Source organism: Rhinopithecus bieti, unplaced genomic scaffold (genome assembly GCF_001698545.2).
Source record: "Rhinopithecus bieti isolate Rb0 unplaced genomic scaffold, ASM169854v2 scaffold_36959, whole genome shotgun sequence".
NCBI lineage: Eukaryota > Metazoa > Chordata > Mammalia > Primates > Cercopithecidae > Rhinopithecus > Rhinopithecus bieti.
The window spans coordinates 1,266,642-1,276,876 of NW_016816945.1; the positions used below are offsets into that span (position 1 = coordinate 1,266,642).

Below are 10,235 nucleotides of genomic sequence, written 5' to 3' on the forward strand. Positions count from 1 at the left end.
AAAAAAAAAAAAAAAAAAAAAAAAAAAAAAATTAGCATAAAGACACAATAATTTAAGGTTGGGCGCAGTGGCTCATGCTTGTAATCCTAGCAGTTTGGGAAGCTGAGGTAGGTGGATCACTTGAGGAGGCCAGGAGTTCAAGACCAGCGTGGCCAACAGGTGAAACCCATCTCCACCAAAAATACAAAAATCAGTTGCGCGTGGTGGCACGTGCCTGTAAGTCCAGCTACCTCAAGAGGCTGTGGTGGGAGAATCACTTGAACCTGGGAGGCTGAACAAGACTTAGTCTCTAGGGGTGGAGGAGGGAAGGCCGGGCGTAGTGGCTCACACCTGTAATCCCAGCACTTTGGGAGGCGCCAAGGTGGGTAGAACACCTGAGGTCAGGAGTTTGAGACCCACCTGACCAACACGGTGAAACCCAATCTCTACTAAAAAGACAAAATTAGCTGGGTGTGGTGGTGCAGGCCTGTAATCTCAGCTATCGGGGAGGCTGAGACAGGAGATTCGCTTGAACGGAGGTTGTAGTAAGCCAAGACTGCGCCACTGCACTCCAGCCTGGGCACCAAGAGCAAAACTCCATCTCAAAAAACAAAAAAAGGCTAATTTTTTTTTTTTTTTTAAAGGAACAAACCATAAGATATCTAGAAAGAAGTCAGGCAAAAGCAACCTTAGAAAACAACTCTCAGCATCAGTTCACTCTCTTTAAAATGCTCTGTGGTTTCAAGTTTTGCCAGATGACCCAGTTATGCTTTTACCTTAACAACCCCACACTGCTTAAAGAAGTCTGCCAGATCATCTAGAGTCACATTGTCATTTAATCCTTGTACATAAATTGCACTGTTGTCAGAGTCTTCATCTGGATCTACAGGTGGGCCTTTCAGAGAAAACAAGACAAGAGAATTATTATCATGCATCTATAGGGGTTTCTTAACTATCTGATCACTACTGCCCAAGGATATTCATCATAAATCTAAGAAAACTACCAAGCATACTAAGAAGAATGCTATCAAACTTTTGGTTTACTTCACTTAAGGCCATTATGAATAGATGCTCACAATAAAGGATTCCCCAAATTGTCCTTGACAGCAAGAATATCACGCTGGTCTATAAGGCTGCTGAACTCCAGGCATGCATTTACCTCTGTACCATTAATTTATAAAGCACAATATGAAGTACAAGAATTCAAAATTACCTAGATCAAGATCTGGTCCTTCATCCATGGGTCCTGCCAACCAGGAAAGATCATATAAAATATTATTAGTGCACGTCTTGCAAGCTACAAACCTTACAAACACACATAGCTATCTACTACACCACCATTTGATGGGGATTCATTAAATTCAAAATGACCCGCACTGCTAAAATGGAGCAGTGCCTCTTTTAACATTTGTGAAAGGTTTGCTAGGGTTTGCTTTTTTCTTTGCTGGTTTGCTTCTAAACCATTAACCAAATACACTCTCAATGCTTATGTGCCAAATCAGTGTTAAATTTAAGTCAAAATTTTTCCTCTAAATAAACCAAATTTAAAAATTTATTCTCCCCCATATTACAGAAGCAGTTACTCAATACTTGAAGTTACCCTTTGTTTTGTAACCATAGGTTAACCTTATTACCCCTAAGACAATGCCGGCAGTACCCATTAGTCTCTTTTGTACAGATCATTTTTAAACCGCTTATGAAACTAATAAAAAAATTATAGTTTTCTAAAAACTGACTGCATTTTTTTTTTTTAAAACACTATCTATGGTAATACTCAAAAACTTACCACCAGGCTTATTGAAGCCACCTCGCTCTCCAGCGCTGCTGGGGGGATAAACGAAGAAATGAAGGCCTTTCCCTTTAAAAGCCAGTACCGCTCTGAGCCTTGGGGGGGCTCGTGGGGAAGAAGGGCACTGGCTAAACACATCTCCAAACAATGCATCTCTCTCATCTTGTCACTATGCCTTTCTTCAGGGCAGCTTGCTCAAATTTCCTCAATATACAACCTTGCTTGTCTGATTGTACACACCAGTGTGGTTGGTTCCTTTCATTTCGGGGGCTGGTATTAATAGTGCAATACTTGGCAAATTAGGAAGAAAAAATAGATCCCAAACACCCACCCCGTCAGGTGAAAAACCAGAAGAGCTTGGTATAGAGGGGAGGAGCAAGTGGGGGTTAAATGCTGTGATAAACCTTTCCATGTTCATAAAGGTGCACCCTCAACCTCTCCCAAGGGAGAGCCAAATGAGGCCCAGGGTTTCCTAACAAGTCACAGTATAATAAAGCAGGAGACAACCACATTAAATTCCTACAACACACATCAGAGGACGCATCCAGCCAATCTTCAGCATAAAGCCATACATCTCAGGGCACGAACAGATTTAACAATCGCTGTGAAAGGAGAATTTACAACAAATACCAAGGCTCAGCGGACTGGGGGTGCAACTTTATAGACATATCAGTTAGAATAATGACTATGCCATGTAAAATTACTTAAAGAGGGGAGGGGGAAATATGAATTGGACTTTGGGAGTTAAATTTTGTTTTCTTTAGAATTAAATAAAGGCAGCTCCCCAGTGGGAGGCCCTGAGATTTTTCTAACCAGTATTGCACCTTTAATACCTGAATACACAATTTCAAGCTGTTGCATGCAGCTTTGTTTCCTTTTTAAAAGTACACACCATAAAATGTTCTCTCTCTTTAAACACAAAAGTTTACACTTTAATGTTACACAATTCTAGAGTATTATACCTCCTCTGGTTCATTACCAAACAACAAGTATGCAGTTACCAAAGTTACAGAAGGATTCCATTTATACAATGAATACATTTTGTTAAAAATATTCTATGTATATTTTTCCTCTCCATATGGACACCGTGTCTAGTCCCACTTTTCATTATGCTGCCGGCTGAGTACTGAGTACGGGTACTTTTTAAGTATTGAAGTGTATACAAGGCTCTCACTTTGTAACCTGTAGCATATAAATGCGACAAAGCATGTTAAAAAGTTTCCACGTTTAACAGCCAATGAAAATATCAAAATACTGAGGCAATGAAAAAGGGCATGTTAACAACATTGAGTGCCTTACCTGCAGAAGACACTGAAAACCATCACCACACCACAATAAAAAGGGGGGACGAGGGAAATGCCCCTGTGTATCCCCACAGGATCCGACAGACTGCTTCACAGTCTGTTGTAAAACCTATGGGGAAAGCCATGGTCTCTTCTATGGCTCCGAGAGAGACTTCTCATCCAGAAAGAGGGGCCCCCTCTATTAGCAAAGTCTAGCACAATTAGTAGGATTATAACTTCTGAAGTATTTAAATAAACTTGAAATTGTTTTTGCAATTTAAAAATACTAGGAATTCTAGGTGATTTGAGACGTGATGATAGTACTTTCAAGTGTCTATGTCTATTTTAAAACATCCAAAAAGAAGTGAAACCTTTATAATATTTTCCAAATCAGAAGATTGATTTTACTTCATACCAAATCATTAAATTTTTGCCTGTTGTCAAACGACTTTCTTCCAATAAAGATTTCACTAAAGACTTAAAGTTATGCAGAATATGCAAAATAGTACTTTCAGTAGTGAAGAGTATTTGCTAATATGGAAGTTAAAGATCAACTTTAATTTTGAAGTTCATTCTATTTAAAAAAAATACTATTTAATTTTCCTAGAATAGTGGCATACCAAATCAAATGTAAATATCTAACATTCTGCATAACTTTTTTTTTTTTTAACTAGTTTATATAGGGACAGAACACACACAGAACTAAGCCTTCTGGATTATGTTAACCACCAATATTATAGCTCACCTTCATCAAAGTACAGACATCAGATAGGGAAAAGGGGATGGGAGAAGGGAGGGGAAGGGCAGGCAGAGGTAGCAGGGTTATGTCATTGATCTAAACAAAGTTTTCTAAACCAGATTGTGCCATCAATCAAAATGGTCAAACCGATTTAGACTTTCAACATCGCCAATAGGAAGTGAGCCTATAATTATATACATTACTCTGCAAAATGCTATTGGATTTTTCTGTGCTCCATCCAAACTCTATGTATCAGGTGCACCTCAGGCTATAGTTTAAGGATTATGGGACAAAAATCTTCAATTATGTTCAACGACTCTGAGTACAAACAGAAGTTGGGGACAAACACTGTGGAAAACAGCTGCATTCCTTTTCTGCAGTATATACACCAGGGATTTCAAGACAACCATTCAAATGCAATTAGTTAAAAACTTAGGGTCATTAGAAGGGTTGTGTGTGTTCCATCCCAAATCTATTACCCACAGAGGCTTCTCACCTCTGGAAACCATGAAGGGAACTGAAAGCTCTGGTTTCAAAACCATTCTTTGTTCTCCCCGACCCAACGAAGTATACTGGCAGGGAAAGAAAATAAACTGCCACTTAATGTATGCCACAAAGATGACATTTCCATGTTTTAGAAGATGGCTTGAGCTCAACAGATTGTCCATGGAAATGCAGAAATTAATTTCTTATGTCTTTCAGTCCCTTCTTTCCATTGAAAATCCTATGGATGAAACAAAATTAGGTAAAAGGAGAAAAGGTTTGCTCTTACCCCATTCCACCGCGTCCTCCTCCCCGCCCACCTCTGCTCATGCCTCCACGATCAAATCCCCCTCTTCCCCTGCCCCGGTTATCAGGGCCACTCATGCTCCGGTTCTCTCCTGGTCCGGAAAATCCTCCAGACTCCTGCCCATAAACACCCATGCTACTGGGGTGGTCCTGTCGGAATGAACCTGAGGAAAGAGTCACACCTGTAAGCCATGGACCAGCATTTACACCACTGCCTGATGTACTTTCTCCTGGAGTAACAAAATCCTCAATTGCAAGGCACTAACCAAGGCACCATCTTCTTTATAACACGATAAAGCACCCCTAATGGGTAGGCTAAATTCAACAAAAACTGCTGGTTCATCACAGCTGAAATAACCTTACATAGTTAGCCTAGAATAAACCGCTTCTAAACAAAAAAAAGCCCTCTGCCTAACATATAGTTTATAGGGTTCTCTATCCTAAGATGTCTCCAAAAGCAGCTTTTGAGCTATACTCAAGAAATGAAAACAGAGCCAGGTTTCTCAGGGCTTTAGCACACTGCCAGGGGCTCAACTACATAAACCAACACTACTCCTTTCAGTTGTTGAGAAATCCCCGTGGATGGAACGTAATTTAAAAAGACCAACGATCCTGGTACAAACTAAATTCTGAAGATAATTTTGTGTTTTTGGTTACCTCTCTCCACATAGAACTGCAAATATTCTGTGAGGTGGATTCTTTTTCCCCCTTTTCCTTCCCTATTTTTTTTTTTTTAAAGAATCTTTATTTATTTTTAAAAAGACAGGGTCTCACTACGTTGCCCAGGGTGGTCTCAAACTCCTGGTCTCAAGTGATTTTCCTGCCTTGGCCTCCCTCAAAGTGCTGGGATTACAGGTGTGAGCCACCATGCCTGGCCTTTTTTCCCCTTAATGGATATAAACAAAACAGCAACCGAAAAAAAACCATAGCTTTTATTTGACTATCAAAATCATAGTGGCCTGCAATAGCTGCCTCCCCACTTTACATTAATGACTGATAGGGAGGCCAAAAACGATCTTGGATTTACTCACTGCATACAACCTCCCCAAAGACAGCAGGACTAGCAGTCTAAAACATTTTTTTCTGATCAATTACAGTATCTCTTTTCTTCTTTGGCAAGGCATACTAAAAACAATTAAATTGGAAAAAAGCACTGAAATCTTCACTGGGACATCCAAGATGTTAGCTGGAATGTCATGCCCTCAAGATGTGTCCTGGATTCCAAAAGCAAACAATGGTAAAGAGTATTCCCCTTGTTCAAAAACTCCAAACACAGCTGGCGTGGCAGTGGCTCACGACTGTAATACCAACACTCTGGGTGACTGATGGGGGAGGATCACCTGAGGTCAGGAGTTTGAGACCAGCCTGACCAAAATAGTGAAACCCCGTCTCTATGAAAAATACAAAAATTAGCTGGGCCTGGTCGTGGGCGCCTATCTCAACTACTCGGAAGGTGGGGGCAGGAGAACTGCTTGAACCAGGAGGCAGAGGTTTCGGTGAGCTGAAATCCCACCACTGCACTCCAGCCTTAGCCCCCAAAGTGAAACTCCATCTCAAAAGAAAAACACAAAAAATCAACCCCACAAAAAAACTCCAAACACAATCATTCTTATTTGGTTTTCTCTCTTAGCAACTCACTCTGCTGCCCGTAGCTGCTGCTCTGTTGGCTATATTGACTTGGAGCTTGGCTGTAGGATCCAGTTTGGGGTGGGTAACTAGTGGGAGGCTGCTGCCCATAGCTGCTTTGTTGACCATAGCTACTCTGCTGTCCATAGCTGCTCGGCTGCCCATAGGTGTTCTGCTGAGAGTAACTGCTCTGATCATAACTAGTCGGCTGTGTAGAGGAATAGCTGAAAGAGAGGAGAAAAAAAAAACAAAAAAACAAAACCCAGCTTTTTAGAAAAAAGAGGCTTGTTATTTCAAATCCCCTGAATAAAAGAGACATTCACAGCATGTGACACAGACATCCATAAAACAGAAGTTACTTTCTACACATCAACAATTTGAATTTCAAGTCAGCAAATATTTTTGTGTTCAAAATAAAACATTAAATGGGAGGGGGGAATTTTTTTTTTTTTTTTTTGGAGACAGAGTCTTGTTCTGTCTCCCAGGCTGGAGTGCAGTGGCGCAATCTCCACTCACTGCAAGCTCCACCTCCCGGGTTCACGCCATTCTCCTGCCTCAGCCTCCAGAGTAGCTGGGACTACAGGTGCCTGACACCATGCCCGGCTAATTTTTTTGTATTTTTAGTAAAGACGGGGTTTCACCGTGTTAGCCAGGATGCTCTTGATCTCCTGACCTCATGATCCGCCCACCTCAGCCTCCCACAGTGATGGGATTATAGGCGTCAGCCACCGTGCCCAGCTGGGAGGAGGAAATATTATAACCACCATCTGTATAACCCTTAAAGAGTTTCCACTTAATCTCCATTCCCATTTAAAACAATGGTCATTTTCGGGTGGGAGCGGAGGCTCAAGCAAAGGCTCCACTTTGGGAGGCTGAGGCAGGCTGACTACGAGGTCAGGAGATCAAGACCACCCTGGCTAACACAGTGAAACCCTGTCTCTAGTAAAAAACACAAAAAATTAGCCAGGCCTGCTGGCGGGTGCCTGTAGTCCCAGCTACTTGGGAGGCTGACGGAGGAGAACCACTTGAACCTGGGAGGTGAAGTCTGGTATTGGCTTATGCCTGTAATCCCAGCACTTTGGGGGGCTGAGGCAGGTGGAACACCTGAGGTCAGGAGTTCGAGACTAGCCTGACCAACATGGTGAAAATCCATCTACTAAAAATACAAAAATTAGCTGGGTATGGTGGCATGCGCCTGTAGTCCCAGCTAGGTTGCAGAGGCAGCAGTTGCAGTGAGCCAAGATAGCGCCACTGCACTCCAACCTGGGAAACAGAGTGAAACTCCGTCTCAAAAAAAAAAAAAAAACCGAGAGCAGTGGCTCACACCTGTAATTCCAGCACTTTGGGAGGCAGAGGCGGGTGGATCACCTGAGGTCAGGAGTTCGAGACCAGCCTGACCAACATGGAAAAACACCATCTCTACAAAAAATACAAAATTAGCCAGGTATAGTGGCGCATGCCTGTAATCCCAGCTACTTGGGAGGCTGACGCAGGAGAATCACTTGAACCCGGGAGGCAAAGGCTGCGGTGAGCCAAGACTGCACCACTGCACTCCAGCCTGGGCAACAAGAGTGAAACTCCATCNAGGCGCCCACCATCACGCCCGGCTAATTTTCTATTTTAATACAGATGGGATTTCACTGTGTTAGCCAGGATGGTCTCGATCTCTTGACCTTGTGATCTGCCCGCCTTGGCCTCCCAAAGTGCTGGGATTACAGGCATGAGCCACTGTGCCCGGCCTTTTTTTTTTTTTTTTTTTGAGATGGAGTCTTGCTCTGTTGCCCAGGCTGGAGTGCAGTGGAACAAGATCTTGGCTCACTGCAACCTCCACCTCCCAGATTCAAGCAATTCTCCTGCCTCAGTCTCCCAAGTAGCTGGGACTACAGGCATGCACCAACATGCCTGGCTAATTTTCTATTTTAGTAGAGTTTCACCATGTTGGCCAGGGTGGTCTCAAACTCCTGACCTCAGGCGATCCGCCCGCCTCGGCCTCCCAAAGTGGTGGAATTACAGGCATGAGCCACCACACCCGGCCAAACTCCCACAATTCTATAAGAAGCAGGCATGTCTATACAGACACAACCAAAGCCAAATAAATGGCAGTCTGGAGTTGACAGGCAGTGTGGCTTCCAGCCTCCCATGTTCTTCTCCTCTTCCTTTTACGCCCACAAACGTTCAAAGTATTGACTCTACACACAATTTTATATTTCTTCACTCTAGTAATCAAGTTTCTCAAGGGTAGGGAGTATATTGAAAACCTTTTAATGCAACATAGGAGATCAGAGAAAGTACCTCCGCGGAGTGGTGGTGGCATCCCTCTGCCCTCACGGGGTGGCATACCCCCCCTCATACTGTTCATTGGAGGCTTCTTCCGAGCAAGAGAGACTTTAAGTTTGCTCCCTTGAAAATCTTTCCCTGGAATAAGACAACAAAACATCAATTACTCCCCTATATTCCCTGTTCACCAACTCCACATCATCAAATGACCACTCCCAGATGCATTAGGTCTGCCCCTCCTGTAATCTTCTCTAAGATCTTTACTGACAAGGCCAGAAAAGGCTTTTTTGAGATGGTGGTCTCACTCTGTTGCCCAGGCTGGAGTGCAGTGGCAAGGCTCACTGCAGCTTCAATCTCACAGGCTCAAGCAATCCTCCAAAGTAGCTAGGACTACAGGCATGCATCACCATGCCCGGATAATTTTACAAAATGTTTTGTAGAGGCAGTCTCTCGCTAGGTTGCCCAGGCTGGTGATGAACTCCTTGGTTCAAGCAATCCTCCTGCCTTGACCTCCTAAAGTGGTAGGATTATAGGCAAGAGCCATCGTGCCTGGCCAGAAAAGGCCATACACTTAAATATACTTAAAACCTCTCTGCAGCCTGGCCAACATGGTGAAACCCCATCTCTACTAAAAAATACAAAAGTTAGCTGGGCGGGGTGACATGCGCCTATAGTCCAGCAGCTACTTGAGTGGCTGAGGCACAAGATTCACTTGAACCTGGGAGGCGGAGGCTGCAGTAAGCTGAGACTGCTTGTGCCACTGCACTTCAGCCGAGTGACAAAGTGAGACTGGCTCAAAATATCAAAACACAAGCAAAAAAATACTGTCTACCATAAGGAGGAAAATAAGCTGGTGGGAAGCTGATTGCATGGCGAAGAAAACAGAACCAGGACTTGTTATTTGACACTTTCTTTGAGACAAGAGTCTTGCTGTTGTCCAGGCTAGAGTGCAGTGGTGCAATCTCAGTTCACTGCAGCTTCAAACTCCCCGGGCTCAAGTGATCCTCCCACCTCAGCCTCCTGAGTAGCTGGGACTATAGGTATAGGAGTGCGCCACAACACCTGGCTAATTTTGTATTTTTTGTAGAGACAGGGTTGTGCCACGTTCCCCAGGCTGGTCTCAAGCCCCTGGATTCAGGGGATGCACCTACATTGGCCTCCCAAAGTGCTGGGATTACAGGTGCGAGCCACTGACCTGGCCAAGTCGTTCAATGCTTTCAAGTTGGTTTTGTCTGAAGTGAAATCCCAGCATTAATGTCAAGGCCTTATTTAAATATATATATTTATCTATATGCAAATGTACACTGGCTAAGATGTTCTTTAGAAGGGTTTTCTGTACCTTCTGATAATCTGTGCTTAGAGAAGTGTTTGCCACTTTAAGCAAGGTTGATTTGTAATACTAAAGCCTGAAAATAAAGGGATCTCCAGGCCGGGCGCGGTGGCTCAAGCCTGTAATCCCAGCACTTTGGGAGGCTGAGACGGGCGGATCATGAGGTCAGGAGATTGAGACCATCCTGGCTAACACGGTGAAACCCCGTCTCTACTAAAAAAATACAAAAAAAAACTAGCCAGGCGAGGTGGCGGGCGTCTGTAGTCCCAGCCACTCGGGAGGCTGAGGCAGGAGAATGGCGTAAACCCGGGAGGCAGAGCTTGCAGTGACCTGAGATCTGGCCACTGCACTCCAGCCTGGGACACAGAGCGAGATTCCATCTCAAAAAAAAAAAAAAAATAAACCAAGGGCTTTATATTTTAT

The 10,235-nt window shown here is 43.6% G+C and overlaps 1 protein-coding gene across 1 annotated transcript in view; it reads right to left on the reverse strand.

Moving 5' to 3' along the window:
* EWSR1 (EWS RNA binding protein 1) overlaps nt 1–10,235 on the reverse strand; it is a 46,089-nt gene that overhangs the window by 7,720 nt on the left and 28,134 nt on the right. The window contains exons 8-12 of the mRNA XM_017855530.1: nt 6,218–6,429; nt 4,563–4,743; nt 1,766–1,800; nt 1,193–1,225; nt 746–874 (exon numbers count right to left, since the gene is read on the reverse strand). Of these exons, the coding sequence (XP_017711019.1) occupies nt 746–874; nt 1,193–1,225; nt 1,766–1,800; nt 4,563–4,743; nt 6,218–6,429 (590 nt within the window). The remainder of the gene's footprint in view (nt 1–745; nt 875–1,192; nt 1,226–1,765; nt 1,801–4,562; nt 4,744–6,217; nt 6,430–10,235) is intronic.